The sequence below is a fragment of the Tupaia chinensis genome, unplaced genomic scaffold (assembly GCF_000334495.1).
Source record: "Tupaia chinensis unplaced genomic scaffold, TupChi_1.0 Scaffold000290_1, whole genome shotgun sequence".
In the NCBI taxonomy this organism is placed as follows: Eukaryota; Metazoa; Chordata; class Mammalia; order Scandentia; family Tupaiidae; genus Tupaia; species Tupaia belangeri.
In genome coordinates, this window is record NW_006159775.1 from 2,677,339 (window position 1) to 2,693,829 (window position 16,491).

A 16,491-nucleotide genomic window follows, 5' to 3' on the forward strand; every position below is an offset into this window, starting at 1 on the left:
ACTATATCAAAGCATCAAATAATTTAAAAAATTACTAATATTTTGTGGGGCCAGCAGATGGCATAATGGTTACGTGACTGGACTCCCGTGCAGTCAACCATGGTTCAAGTCCCAGACCCAGCAACTTCAGAATCACACCTGGAGTGTATGTGTGTATGCCCAAAATCCCAAGAGGAGAATGGAGAAGGGATTGCAGTGTGACCATCACCCCTGGGAGGTGATTTATCACTTTCTGTTTTGTTTTTCTGTGTCTCTTCAGCAAGCGCCCATGCCCTATGGCAAATATATCTCCAAAAAAATTACTGATGTTTCATAACGTTAATCCTTTTTTGAATGACAGTGAATTTTGACCTAAAGACTATGATTTTAGTTGATAAATCTTTGCCTCAAAAAAAAATCTTTGCTTTGTATATTTTTGTTTGCTTTATAAAGTGATTAACAATACTCACAATTCAACAATGTCATGTGATGTCTTTATTTTAGCTTTTCATTAGCTTCAAATTTTAGACAAAGAATGACATCTCTGCCAGTGAATTTCTTTTAATAATCAGAAGTCTTGTTCCTTTAGAAATAGGCAGTTATTTGCATTATTCACGTACATTTCATTAAAAACAGAAGACCCTTGCATTTATTTCCTGGCTTTTATAATATGATATTGTCACAGAACTATCATTTTAGCCACGAGTTTGCTGGAACAGAACAGATGGCCTGTTAATTTCAACCAGGTGGAGCTCTGTATTGTTACTGTAGTCTTACGTGGTTATGTGTGTGTGTGTGTGTGTGTGTTTGTGTGTGTATGTGACTTGCAACCTGAGACAAAGTACAGACTGGTTGGCTGCCCTTTGTATTCAAGGGTCACCTCAAACAGGTTAGAGCATTTTATACTTATAAAGAACCTCACACTAGGGGACTTTATGAACATTCTAGAATAATTAACCTGTGCTGTGAGGTTAATATCCCGGCTCTTTCTGGATGAAACAATTTCTATCCTTTTAAAATACTGATAACCAGGAATGGCTATAAAATTATACTGGTTAAAGGGACAGGCTCTGAAACTACAGTACTGCATGTGAATAGTATCTCTTGACCTGCCTGATAAAACACACAACCTTCTTGAAGCTCAATTTCCCCATCTTTTAAATAGAAATCATAATGGCATGATGGTAATCTATTCATGGGATTATTGTGAAGTTGAAATGATAAAATCGATATAGTATTTTCCCCCTCAAAGATTTATTTATGTATTACTGTCATGAGTGAGAAAGAGAGAAAGAAAGAGACAGGATGTAACAGAGAGACAGCTGTCTAAACTGGGTCCTGACAAATATTTACCCCCTGCTTCAGTCGGTCCTGGGTCATGGGCGTGTATGGACCTGGAATACTCAGCGGGGTCTCCAGGCACAAATCTGGAACCTTCCCACATGGATCAGTCTTGTAGAGTTTGGCATTTTACCATTGTGCCACCCTCAGGCCCCAATGTACGTTCTCACATAACATAACCTACTTGTGAAGCACCCTACTAATGGAAAATTAAACCACATGTAGATTGGTTAGGGAGCATTTTCTAGTATGTAACGTAGTGAAAGCAAATACGATTTGTCATATAATTCATGAGAATCTTAATTGATATTTTATTTTATTTTGTCAGAGAGTGTGTGTGCTCAACAAAGAGAAACAAAGAAAGTGGGAAAGTGAGGAGAAAGCACCTGCACTGGGAGACAGTTATGCTGCAATTCCTTCTCCCCTGCTTCTCCTTTTGGAGATTTTGAGCATGCATGCACAAGATGCCAGGTCTAGGATTTAAACTGTACAGTTGGCCATGTAGGACCCAGCCACCTTAAGCACCTTGTAACTAACTGGCTCAAGAATCTTAATTTTGAGAATTATCAATTCTCTACCATTTCAGGAACAAGAAAATTGGAGGTTTATGTACAAGTTGGATAAAGCGAGAGGGTTTTTCTATCAAAAATTTTTAGAAAGAAGCACATTTGCAATTATAGAGGAATTCTTAGACTTCAGAAAGGATAGCCTAAGTAAAATTCCCATTTAAAATTTCTCTTGTATAAATGTTTCTTTAAATTTTCAATATTTAGTAGTTTCAGATAAGGAAACTACATCATTTAATTGTGAGACAGTCGGGAAAATTATATAGCAAAGCAACAACTTGTTGTAATATGGTTTTAATTATTTAATTAACTTCTCTTTTTCTAACTTTATATTACTTTATATATTCAGATGCAAGTTGGAAAGGTAATTTATTTCAGAAGATAGAACTGTTATTAAAAAATAATAACTGAATGACAACCCTTGTAGCTTAGTGGTTAAGGGAGCTAGATTCCACATGACTCACCGTAGTTCAAATCCTGGCCCAGGAACTTGAAAAAAATGTTCGGTGTATATGTGTGTATGTGTATGCACACACACACCCAGATCCCAACAGGATGGGAAAATGGAGAAGGGAGTGTGGCATGACCTTGCTCCATTGGAGGGTACTATCTCCCTCCCTCTCTCTGTCTTTCTCTATGTCTCTGGTGAGCATACACACCCTCTGGCAAATATAATTATGATAAAAAAAAAATAAGTAGATAAATTTTAGATTCGATATACTAGTGAATTTACAGGATGACCTTTGTAAGTTAGTTTAGAATTGGTTGATTTTTTGTTGTTGTTTTTTGGAGAGGTTTTCGCTATAGGGCGTGTGCGCTCGCCAGACAGACAGAGACAGACATAGAGACAGAAAGTGAGAAATCAGCTCCCAGGGGGGATGGTCACGCCGCAATCCCTTCTCCTCCATTCTCCTCTCAGGATCTTGGGCACGCACGCACACAAGCCTGGTGTGAGTTTTAAGCCACCGGGTCCGGGACGCGAACCGCGGTCGACTACGTGGGAGTCTAGTGACATAGCCATTACGCTAACTGCTGGTTCCCTAGAATTGGTTGATTTTTTTATCTCATTTTTTTTTGATAACTGACATTTTTATCTTAACTGGATTGTATTGAGAGGAAAGTGAATGGCACTCAAGAACTGCCAGAATTCGACTTTATATTTGCAGAGCTTTTTAAAATATCATTTATGTCTTCATAAAGGCAGGACACTGGCAAGTCAGAATGTTCATTCTCCTTTTAATTATATTTGTTGGCATACTTTTCAGAAATAGGATGCGTCTTTGAGACACTTATGCATTTCCACTGGACACATGCCTAGCTATGGGACTGCAGGTTCATTTGGCAGTCCTATTTCTTTTTCTTTTAGAGATATTTTTGCTATAGGGCACCTGAGCTCGCCAGAAAGACAGAGAGAGACAAAGAGACAGAAAGAGAGAGAAATCACCCTCCCCACAACCCAGGGGGATGGCCACACTGCAATCCCTCCTCCTCCAGCCTCCTCTTGGGATTTTCCAGCACGCATGCACATATGCCAGGCATGAGTTTCAAGCCACGGGATCTGGGATTTGAACTGCAGTTGACTATGTGGCAGTCCAGCAATGTAACCATTATGCCATCTGCTGGTCCCAGCAGTCTCATTTTTAATTTTTTTGTGGAATCTCCATATTGTTTTGTAAAGAGAGTATCAATTTACATTTTCACCAGCATTGTATAAGAGTTCACTTTTTACCATGTCCTTGCAACACTTGTTATCTCTCTCTCTCTTTTCTTTCTTTCTTTTTTCTTTTTCTTTTTCTTTTTTGTTTTTTGTAATTCTCAGAAGGGATATGCTCTACCAGACAGAACAATGGAGAGAGGGAGAAAGGGATAAAAACACATTAGTGGGGAAAAACACACACACACACACACTAGTGGGATATGATCATGCTTCAATCCCTTGACCTCTGTTTGTTGATCCTGTCTGGATCTTAGATATGCATGCATATGAACCCTTTATGTTTTCAAAGGTGCCAGGGCTGGAACTAGAAATGTGGTCGATCATGTGGGATCTGGCTCCCTTAACCACTAGGCTATGGGGCTGGCCCAACACTTATTATTTCTTGACTTTTTGGTAACAGTTGTCATAATGTATAAAATGGTATTTGATTGTGATTTTGACTTATAGATTGCTAGTAATTAGTGATATTGAGCAATTTTTCATATAACTGTTGGCCATTTGTATCTCCTTTTTTATTGAGAGAGAGAGAGATTTTTTTTCTGTAGGTTGCATGCATTCACCAGAGAGACAGAGAGAGAGAGAGAAAGTGAGAAATCACCTCCCCCCCGGGGGGGGGGATAGCCAGGCTACAATCCCTTCTTTTTGGATTTTGGACATGCATGCACATGTGCCAGGCATAAGTTTCAAGCCTCTGGATTCAGGACTGAAACCACAGTTAGCCATGTGGGAGTCCAGTGACGGAATAACCATAATGCCATCTGCTGGACCTTTGTTTCTCCTTTTGAGATATATCTGTCGAGGTCCTTCCCCTCTTGTCTTAGTCTATTCCTAAAATCCTGCTGCTATTTATTATGTTGAGGTATATTCCTTCTTTACTTATTTTATGAAAGTTCTGGTGTTGAATTTTGTCCATTTTTTTTTTTTTTTTGCATCAATTAAAATTGTCATATTATTTTTGTCCTTCATTCTGTTCATTCTGTTTATTGCTCTCTGTGTGTATGTATGTGTGTGTGTGTCTGTTTTACTTATTTATTTATCCCAGACAGGGCCTTACTATGTCATGATCCTTCTGCCTCAGTCTCCTAAGTACTTGCGACTACAGGCACAGACCACTGAGCCTGGTGTTTAGGACGGGCTCGGAATTGAACTCAGTTTTCCCATGTGCCTTCAGCCTGTCGAATAGCATTATCAACCAGCATACACTACTGTGATTGGGCCAGGTGTGCCAATATTTAGTGCACTGCTCTTGGATCTTTGTTAGTAAGAGATATCAGCGTATAATTTTCTTTACTTGTGTTGTTCTTGTCTGGCTTTGGTATCAGGACTTTGCTGGCCCTATAGAATGAACTTGAAAGTATTCTTTACTTTTTGTTATTGTTGTTGTTCTTTGTTTGTTTTTTTTTAGTTTGAGTAGGATTATTGCTAATTCTTCTTTAAATGTTTGACTTTTCTTTATTAGAAGATTTTTGGTTTATGAGTCAATCACCATATTCAGTATTGATATCCTGAGATTTTCTATTTTTTTATATTTCAGCCTTGGGAGGTTGTATATTTCTGGGAATTCACCCATTTTTCTGGGTTTTTCAATTTGTTGCCATATACCAATAATTTTTCAAAGTAGCTTCTTACAGTCCTTCCTGTATCTATAGTATTACTTGCGATCCATCTTACTTTCTATGGTGTCATTAGGAAGCTGAATCTTTGTTCATTTATAATTTTATTCAGGCGCATCTTCTCTCTCTTTTGCTTGCACTAGGTAAAGTTTTGTCATTTTTGTTTACCTTTTCAAAAACCTAACTCTTTTATTTATTTATTTTATTTCATTTTTTTTTTGAGAGTTTTTTCACTAAAGGGCGCGTGCGCTTGCCATACAGACAGAGAGAGACAGAGAGACAGAAAGTGAGAAATTGCCCCCCAGAGGGGATGGCCACATCGCAATCCCTTCTCCTCCATTCTCCTCTCGGAATCTTGGGCACGCATGCACACGTGCCTGGCGTGGGTTTTAAACCACTGGGTCCAGGACGCGAACCGCAGTCGACTACGTGGGAGTCCAGTGACATAGCCATTACGCTAACTGCTGATTCCCAGAAAACTCACTCTTTTATTGTATTTTGTTTTTCAAGTCTCTATTTTTGTTTTAACCTTTATTATTTCCTTCCTATGTCAACAGTGGACTTAGTTTGTTCTTCTTTTTTAGCTCTTGAGGTATAAAGTTATATTGTTTACTTGAGATCTTTCCTTTTTCTTACCGATGGTGGTGTTAATCAGTACAAGCTTCCCCTTTAGAACTGTGTTTGCATCATTGCGTAAGCTTTGATATGTTGAATCTCCGTTTGTGTTTGTCTCAAAATATTTTTTTAATTTTCCTTTTGATTTATTCTGTATTTATTATCTAATTTGCATATCTGTTATTTTTACAGTTTTCTCCTGCTAGTTACTAATTTCTAGTTTCGTGCTAGTGTTGTTAGAGAAAATCCTTGATATGATTTCAATCTTTTAAATTGTGTTAAGACTTGTCTTGTAGCCTAACATACATTCTATCTTGGAAAATGTTCTACATGCACTTGAGTAGAAGGTGCATTCTGCTCTCATTGAATGGAATTTTTTTGCCCATGTCTGTTAGGTTCATTTGATCTATAGTACTGTTCAAGAGCATTTCCATATTTATTCTGTCTGTATTATCTACTAATTCTTGAAAGTCGAATATTGTTTTGCTATCCATTTCTGCTATTATTGTGGTACTATTGATTTCTTCCTTTATTTCTATTAGTATTTGCTTTATATATTTAGGTGCTTCGGTGTTAGGTGCACATATAGTTAACAATATATTAGAACCTCTCAATAAATTGGTCTCCTAATCATCATATAATAACCTTCCTGTTTTTTGTTACTCTTTTTTTTTTTTATTACCACAGGGCACATTTCCTCAGCAGTGAGAGACAGAGAAAGAGGCAGAGAGCACTCCCAGTGAGGCATGGTCACGCCACAATCCCTTATCCTCTACTACTCCATCCTGCTGAGATTTGGAGAATAAGGCCATGGGGCCAGCCCCTTTGTGACAGCTTGAACTAAAATTGTATTATGTCTGCTATAATTATAGCTACCCTTGATTTCTTTGGTTACTATTTAATTAGAATGTCTTTTCATTCCTTCATTTTCAGCCTTTATTCATCCTTATGGTTGATGTGAGTGTTGTAGACAGCATATAGCTGGATTTTATTTCCTTATTCATTCAGCCATTGTATGACTTTGATTGAAGAATTTAATCATTAATACATATATAATTAATTATTGGCAGGTCAGAATGTGCTATTTTCATTTTGTTAATTATTTTCTGACTTTTGTAGTCTTTTTCTTCCTGTCTTGCATAATTTCTATATTTTACTAATTTTTATAATTGTAAGTTTTGATTCCTTTATCTTTTATGTATCTACTAAAGGGTGTTTTTTTTTGGTGTGTGTGTGTGTGTGTGTGTGTGTGTGTATGTGTGTGCTTACCATGAGGCTCACATAAAACATCTTATAGTTATAACAAACTATTTGAAGTAGATAATACCTTCACTTTGATTACATATAAAAACTTGGACTCTGGGACATGGGACAAGCTTGCTGCTAGGGTCCAAGGTAAAGTTGGAGTTAAGGACTTGTCGCAGGTTCTTTCCACCATGTGGGTGGTACCTCTCTCCAGATTTTATTGCATGGGATTGATGGATAGTTGACAGGTAATGTAAAACTGTCCTTCCTGTCTTCTTCACTGAGTCTTTTCTTATTTCTGTGCTCCACCAGGTGCTGTAATCTCTTACTTGGATTCCTTAACCCTTGTGAAGGTATTTTTTGCATAGATGGTTATTCAAATTGATGTTTCTGTGAAGGGATGAGCCCTGAAAAACCTTGTTCCACCATCTTGGTGATGTCACTCCTGAAAATTCTAGGAATTTTAATTTCAAAGAGGCCTGGAAAGAAAGATTCTGGAGAACTAAGGAAAATATATATATTTTTCCCCTTCACTGCTTGGCAAAAGAAGTAGTGTGTCAAACATGAGTTTGAGTTGTGAAAAGCCTGCTTGAAGGATCTCTCTTCCCTGTTCCCAAGAAGTCTCCACGGTCTGAGGACCACAGTACATGAGGGAGAGAAGAAAAGATTTGAGTGGGGAGAGATGCCATAGAAGGTCTCCCCATAGAATGGATTTTTGAACACTAAGAACAGTACCCCAAGTACTTCTGCTCTTTTATATAATTTACAGTGCCATTCCAAGAGTTGCTGGAACCACACCAGAGAACAATATGATAAAATATTTGCTAAAAAACACCTTTCCTAAAATACAAAGTGAGACTTTCTATTATTTTATACACACATATATACTTATGTGTATAAAAGATATTTGTGATCATCAGATGCAGTTGTTTTTCAGAGTAACACTACAACAGAACATGATACAATTTTTAATGCTTCCAAGAAAAATGAATTTGGAGCTAATTAGTATAAAACATTTTGATGGAATTCTTTAAAATTTTTCTGCTTATTTTTCTCCCATAATGCTTCAATAGTCTGAAGTAGAATTTAAAAAAATATAGATATCTTGATAAATGATAATTATATTTGAAATTAGGGCTTCACACTTCAGATCCTAGTAGAGTTGAATTTTAATTACCCGTACAATTGGATCATCTATGGTGGATTTTATCTGTAGACTCGTTCCTTCTCTTTGGTATTTTTATGCTTTCTTTTCCCTGAGAGTCAATGGGGTGGGCTAAGTGATTCAAACTGATTTTAATATTAAATTCAAGGGATGATGAGCTTTAGAGTATCAGATCTTAGTATAAGGCATTTCCTCAGTGTCGTGCTGCTTCTTCAGCATAGAAAAGCAAAAGTTGACCTCCTCATTATTAAGGAAGCTAGCACACAATTATACATTTCATGCTTATTTTTCTTCCTTTCTATTTACTTAAATTACATTAGGGGTCAGTATGGTATGCATGCGCCTGAGAAATTATCTTTGATACTTAAGTCTAATTTATAACTCACTTATTTCTCTTCTTTATCACATATTTGATGTACCAATTCTAGTGCTGTGGTAGAAAATAAGTCCTACATAGACTTTTTAAGCAATGAGTCAGCATCAGCTTTTATTTAGGGATAGTTCATATTCTATCAGTTTCACTTCAGGAATTATTTTTCTCGATAACAGAAATACCTTGGTTTTTGGAAAGTTAATACTTACAAAAATCACTGTGACACGAGTATTAATTTCTAACTTGATTCTAGATCATGGTTCTGAAAATACAGCTCTGTATAGGGTAATCGATGTGAGCTGTTGTAGACATAAATTAGGAAACAGTGACATAAAATAAATGAAACAAGTAGCCTAAGTGCATTTCCAGGTGTGTCATTTTCTGTGGAAGGGATGATTCACTGCAGTAAATATATACATGATTTCTGCTTGAATTTGTCTTTTATTCTCTCTTAAATTATTTGAAAAGCAATCATGAAGAAATTCTCATTATGCAAAATCCCAAGCTTATTGCATCTCTTTGGGGCTAAATTTTTTAAATATATAGAAAATTGGATACAATTTTGATTGTACTAGCAGTAAGTTAATGAAACAATGTTGGCAATTTTTAATAATACAGAAAAGTCATTAGACTGTCTCTACAGTGTGATTTTTTTTTTCTGAAAGAAATGCAGAAATACAAACAGATATCCATCCTGATGTGGTGGATTTTCTTTCTCCACATGACATTATTGGCTATTATTAAGAGACATCTAATCAAGTTGGATAGATATTTCTTGAAATGATGCATGGTATGCAGTGCATGCTCTCATTGTGCTTCCTGCCATTATGGAATAATGCGTCTTATTTGGAAATACACTGATCATTTCTATTAAATCATGCTCAGTCAGCTTATATAATAACACATATATTTTGTGAATCATTTCAGATTTCAGAGAGCTATGCCTTCCTACCAAGAGAAGCGGTGACACGATTTCTAATGAGCTGCTCAGAGTGCCAGAAAAGAATGCATTTAAACCCAGATGGAACAGATCATAAAGGTAGCCACAGTGTCAAATAGTGAGATTTAAAGTAATTTTATTCATAATGGCAATTCATATCTCACATTTTTATAACAGCGTGGTAGACTGAAATAGTTCAACAAGTCATATCATCCCATTTATTCAAGTAGAAGGTAGTGAATTTTGAATATCTACTTATCAAGTAATTCAATGCCCATTCTTAGGAGAAAGGCAGTTTCAACTGTGGCAAATAACTTTTTCTCCTATAATAATGTTTTAATTTTCATTTATAGAATGTATTTTATGGTATTTTAGATAGATTTGGTCAGGGAATTAATTTCTATCGATATTCTTTCAAATCTACCAATTCCTTATTTCTAAAAATCATGAGTAATATGGAGTTATTTCACTCAAAATTTTTACACAGAATTATTATTTGGCTTTAGCTTTTATTAAGAATTACTAGGCCTTTTCCTAAATATGAATTTCTCTTAGAAATTAAATTATTCTAAGAGCTACATTTGGGCTATCTTATTCCCATGTGTTGGACGACGTGTAACTTGGGGGAAAAAAAAGCCCCAAAACAACACACCACACATTTCCTTTGGCACTCAGGAAGTACATAAAGGAAATAATTATGTAGCAAAGGAAAAAAATCACAAACAACTATGCTTAATCATTACGTTCATTTTATTTATTGTGAGGATATTTAAAGTCGAGTTAGAAATAATTTATCCATGTTGTTAATTTATATCAATACACTTTTGTAGAACCTACCAGCTATGTTTTTTTCTGCAATCTACCTACAAGGCTGCCAAGCTTTTAAACATGGGGCATCTGGAAACTTATTTTAATTTGGACCAATTGGATCATTCTACAATTACAGGTAGAATGCAGATTCACTTTTGTTACCCATTGAAAATGTTTTATTACAGATAATGGAAAACCTCCCACTCTGGTGACCAGCATGATTGACTACAACATGCCGATTACCATGGCCTATATGAAGCACATGAAGCTGCAGCTGCTAAATTCACAGCAAGATGAGGTAAAATGAACACATCTGTACTTGTATTGCATGCATCGTGAAATGAAGTTTGATAACCATGGCTATCTCATTAGGTGTGATGGCGTTTTGAAGAGAGTGATTTATTTATCAGTGAAAGGGATGTCACCAATGGCCCAGATAGGAAAAGCATGTGGAAATTCCTAGTCTTGTCTTAATACGCCTACCTTAGTGTTATGTGAGAATTTGTTTCTTCAAGGCTCACTTTTAAAAAATCTTATTTTTTTAATAGGCCACTGTTGAGTTAATCTTGGCAAAGTGCTAGGAAGTTGAGAGGGAAAGGTTTTTCAGTATTTCAGATAAGTGAGAATCCTAGCAAATTTAAATTCTAAGGCTATTTTGCCTAACAAACAGAAGAGTCAATGTACTAGGTATCTCAAGTGTAATGATTTCTACATTGTCCAAATCTTGTATTTATTTTAAACTTATTTTGCAGTTAACTGATACATTTTTTAATTGCCAGAGAATGTGCACTTGCCAGAAAGAGACAGAGTGACAGAGAGAGGGAGAAAGTACCACTTCATAGGGCAGAGTCCTGCCACAATCCTGTCTTTTCTATTTCTCTATCTAGTCAGTACTTGGGCACACATGTACATGTGCCTGGCGTGTTTTTTAAGATGCAGGGATTGGGAAATGAACTGCGATCAGCTGTGTGGGATCTAACTCCCTTAACCATTAGGCTGCAGGCCTATCCAACTACTGTTTTATAAATTTATTTAAGTCTCTGCATTTTCCAGATACAGTTTGTGATAATTTTTCTTAACTGGAGGTATTTTGATGTTTCATATTATTCTATTTAATTTATAGTGAAAAATCTAGCATTGTGCTGGGTGTATCAGATCCTAAATGTATGTTTTGTTCAATATTCTCCAACATTCTAGTTAGTTTTCATTTGGGTTGAAGTATCTCAAATACAGAGACGAAATTATGTGTGCCCTATTTATATTACCAAAAATATGAAAGAGCAGGTACACAATAGAAACTCAATAAATCCTTGTTAACGAGTTAGTAGCCATTAACTAATAGAAGCATTCAGATTACCTATATTAGGAACAGGTCCACAGGCGAATACATTTTTTTCTTGAAACTTATCTACACAGGAAAAGTAATTAAAAGTTTTCAAATATAGCATTATTTAGTAAAGTGCCAGTAAAGTCTTTTAAAAGTACTTTGTTGAGCTAACGTTTCCTTTTCTTTTCTTTCTTTTTCTTTTTTAATTTGCTAGAGGATGTGAGTGCTCACCAGAGAAAGAGAGAGAGAGAGAGAGAGAGAGAGAAAGAAAGTGAGAAAGCACCCCTTGTGGGTTATTTGTCATGCTGCAACTCCTTCTCTTCCATTTCTCCTCTCAGGATTTTTGGCATGCATGCACTTGTGCCAGTGTGTTTCCTAAGTTGTCAGGTCTAGAACTCAAACCACACAGTTGGCCATGTGGGATCCAGCCACCTTACCCATCACTCTACCAGCTAGTCTGAGTTAATGTTTTTCACAAAATTTAAAATAATTTTTCTCTCTTTGTATTTGAGCGAGTTTAACCTCAAAATTATTTGTAATAGACTTTTTTCAGGGTATGCTCTGTAAGAAATTCTGTATTAGTGCAATGGCAGTATCAGATTACATATTATCAGATAACTACATGCAAATGATTGACTAAAAAGTAATAAAATCATTAGGTTAAAGTATCTATCCATTCCTAAAAAAACCCAAAAAACAAAAAACAAACAAACAAACAAAAAAAAACCTTATCCCCGTGATTCGTTACATAATTGAAGAAAAGCATTTTAAATATCACATGCTATTTGATATTTTGTCAAATTATTTATACAAATCTGATCCAGATGATTATATGTTTATTTCTAGGCCAAAAAATAATAAGATTAACTTTTTGTCAATAATACAGCCCACATAGGCAGAGTCCTTGCTTCTAAAAAAGTCATTAGTCGGGCCAGTGGCGGTGGTTAAGGTAGCTGGATCTCATACGGCCAACAGAGAAGTTCAAGTCCCAGATCGAATGGCTTGAAAAACACTTTAGGTGCATTTGTGTGTGTCCCCAAAATCCTGAGAGGAGAATGGAGGGGTGTGGAATGGAGCAGTGTGGCCTTCCCCCTTTAGGAGTACTTTCTTCAGTTTCATTCTGTCTCTGACGCTCTCTGTAACTCCCTCTCGCTAGAGTAGGCATGTGGCCTATGGCAAATTAAAAAAAAAAAAACAATTATAAATATTTTCACAAAAGAATGGATTCATTTACACACATAAATGAATTATGGCAATAACTCTTATTCTCATATTTTGAAAATATTGAATTTGATGTTTACTGCCCTAAAAATATTCAGACAAATGATGAATTAGATTGTTCATTAAATTTTAGAAAGTTCTGATTTTTGAAAGGTAGGAAGGAATTTAATCAAGATAAGTCACATTAAAAGACAATTCAAGTGAATCACTCCTTTGTGACAAATTACATTTAAATTTAAATGAGCATTAATCCAATAAATTCAACTAGTATTTATTGAGTACCTTCTACATAGTTTACACTCCTTTGATAAGCAGTGAATAAACTGACAGAAATTCTATCCTTTATCTTCCATCGGGAGGAACGGAAAATAAAATAAATAATGAAGGAATGTAAATAAGAAGATACTATAATAAATTCTATTGAGAGAAAGAAATAAAGAAGGGCAGGAAATCCTTTTAGAACTCCAATCACATTTTTAAATACCTTCATTTGGAAAGTATTATTTGAGCAGAAGTCAAGGAAACAAGGTATGTATATATCAAAGGGACATAGCGGAAGGTTTCTGAGGCTGATACATGTTCATTATCTATAGGAACAGCAGGACAGTCAATATGGTTGTGGCAAAATAAAGAAAGAAAGAATAATTGTAGAGGTTAGAGAGCCAGTGGAAAGTCAGGTCATGCAGGACCTTATATATGTGTGTGTGTGTGTGTGTGTGTATATATTTGCTATAGGTCATGGGCACTCACCAGAAAGACAGAGAGAGACACAGAGACAGAAATCAAGAAATCACTCCCATAGAGGGGATGGCCATGCCACAATCCCTTCTTCTCCATATTCCTCCAGGATCTTGGGCACGCACTCACATGCACCAAGCATGAGTTTAAGCAACCAGGTCTGGGACTTGAACTTTGGTCTGCTACATGGGAGTCCAGCGACATAGCCATTACACTAACTGCCAGTCCCATAGGACCTTATATTTTAATAACTTTTGCATTTTATTGAGTAATATGGGGAACTATTGGAGGGTTTTGAGCAGAAGGGCATGTGATCCAACCTATATTTTAGCAGAATCATGTGAACTGCTCTGTTGTGAATAGAATGAAGAGAAAAGTAGACATAGGGACACTAGTAGGATGTTATTGCAGAAATCAGTACAGGTATAAAGCAGAATTCTTTCCCTTTCTCTATGAGAATTTGGCCTAGGGTAATGTTCTAGCTTTGTTCCCCCATAAACTGATAAAACTGAAATGACATCTATATTACTAAGTAACATTGCTAACTACAAAACTAATTCCACTTGGTAAACTGTTTTGGAAGTCTAGAAATACCTGTTAAGAATCATCAGGATTCCATGAGTTGGATTATTCTTTTTAAACTTGTATTATTATTGCTATTATTATTATTTATACATTCAATTGCTATTCATTTTGATTGTAAAGAGACTTTACCCAACATGATATACACCTCAGTCCAGCCCAGTTGAGAATACTATACACATCCTCATCAACAGATAATAAAAAATAACTGTGTCCCACAAATGTCCACTCTGTTTTTTTCCCCAATTTTCTTTTTTTAAGCTCTTCCCCTCCCACACTGTCCTTCCACCTTGTCTCTGGTGTCCATTGTTCTTATAACTGGCATGTCCTTTGTGGTGGGAACTTAGAAGCATTTGGTTTATAAGAGGAGTCTTCTTTGCCTGATTACCAACCTATGAGATATGATTATGGTTTTCTCAAACCTGAAATATCACCACGAGAACTAAGGAAATCAGGTCCGTTTAACCATGTGAATTGCTACATGGCCACTTCCAGGGCTCCATGGAAGAGAAGCATCTAATGCTGTCCTTTGGCCACTGCTTCTTTTACTATATCCTTCTAGAGGAATCTAATGTCAAGAGTAGTCTTATGAGTAGACATTTTAGTTAGATCTAATGAAATCTTCTGAAGGGTGTTTCAAGTATAAGCAAGATGATAGTGGCTTGGATCAGAGGGGCAGTAATTAAGGTAATGAAAAAAAGGTTACATGATGAATATATTGAAAAATTTTCTGGCAGATCAGGTGTGGAGTGTGAAAAAAAGTTGAGAGATAATAATGAATCAAAGGTTTATAATTTGAATATTAGAGTAGAATTATTATTAGCTAGTATAGGAAAGACTTGGTAGAACAGATTTGATGGATGATACTAGCTCAATAGTGAACTCTTAATTTGATACCCAAGTATATTTAAGATATATCTGAGATATTCAACTAGATTTGTCAATTAAACAGTTGGCATATGAAGTTAAGAGTGAAGAACTAAGCTGGACATAAACCTAGGCATAATCAGCAGGTATTATAAAAAGCCTTGTTCCTGGGATATTATTAAGATAATGAGAATAGATTATGGAATAAAGCCCAATGACTTTCACTTAAGAGAATTTCGATGTGATGACACGTTGGAAATGAGGAAGAACCAACAGACAGAGGATACTGAGAAAGAAGAGCCAGTGCATTATCAGAAAAACCAGGGCAGTTTGTAAACTAGAAGAAAATTGTAGACTGTTCTGGAGTCCAATTGATGGTGTCAAAACAGTTGATACATCAATAAAAAAATTATAAACAAGACTGTGAATTGAATTTGTATTTAGTATTGTTAAAATCAATGATGTTCCTGGGAACCATCAGTTAGTGTAATGGATATGTCGCTGGACTCCCACGTAGTCAACCGCGGTTCGCATCCTGGACCTGGTGGCTTAAAACTCACGCTGGGCGCGTGTGCGTGCGTGCCCAAGATCCTGAGAGGAGAATGAAGGAGAAGGGATTGCAGCGTGACCATCCCCCCCGTGGGGGTGATTTCTTGCTTTCTGTCTCTATGTCTCTCTCTGTCTGTCTGGGGAGTGCATGCGCCCTATAGCGAAAAACCTCTCCAAAAAAAAAAAAAAATCAATGATGTTCCTTACAAGGACAATTTTTGTGAGGAAGCAAGGCTGAAAGCCTAAGTGCAATGGGTATAAAAAAATCAGGGGAGAAAAGTCATTAGAAGAGTTTTACCATGGAGTGGAGTGGAGACAGGTTCTGGGGTTACTGGAGGGAGAATGGAAACAAGGAGTGATTATTATATTTATTTTCCTAAGATCAGAGAAATGATAGCTTATTTGCATATTGATGAGACTCTTGTAGCTGACACCACCCCAAAGATTCTATGTCGAGGTCTGATGTATGGGACTTGGGTCCCATACCAATTTTTAACAAGATCTCTTGCACACTGTGGTGTGTTCTATATAAATGTTAATCATACGGGCTTTCATTTCACTTGAGCATATGGTAAGTAAAATAAAAGTACAGAAAGATCAGAATAGTGCAAAATTTTAAAAGTGTCTTTTGGAAAATTTTAAATGCTTAATTAAGTATCTTACATACTAGTTGGTAGGCAGTAGATTTGACTGCAAATTCATGAGCAGACTAGTGTCATGTATAGAAACAGGAAGACTATAATTTATCAGTAGTTGATAGACAAGACAAGTAGGGGAGATGTTGGGAGTGAGTGGGCTACCTTGAAAATTGTGATTTGGGACCATAAATACAATAGCAACAGA

At 36.2% G+C, this 16,491-nt stretch overlaps 1 protein-coding gene across 3 annotated transcripts in view; it reads left to right on the plus strand.

Moving 5' to 3' along the window:
• The window catches only part of NOL4 (nucleolar protein 4), a 365,383-nt gene that overhangs the window by 90,816 nt on the left and 258,076 nt on the right, over nt 1-16,491 (plus strand). For all 3 annotated transcript variants that reach the window (XM_006150552.3, XM_006150553.2, XM_006150556.3), the window contains 2 exons: nt 9,542-9,653; nt 10,550-10,662. In XM_006150552.3, the coding sequence (XP_006150614.1) occupies nt 9,542-9,653; nt 10,550-10,662 (225 nt within the window). The remainder of the gene's footprint in view (nt 1-9,541; nt 9,654-10,549; nt 10,663-16,491) is intronic.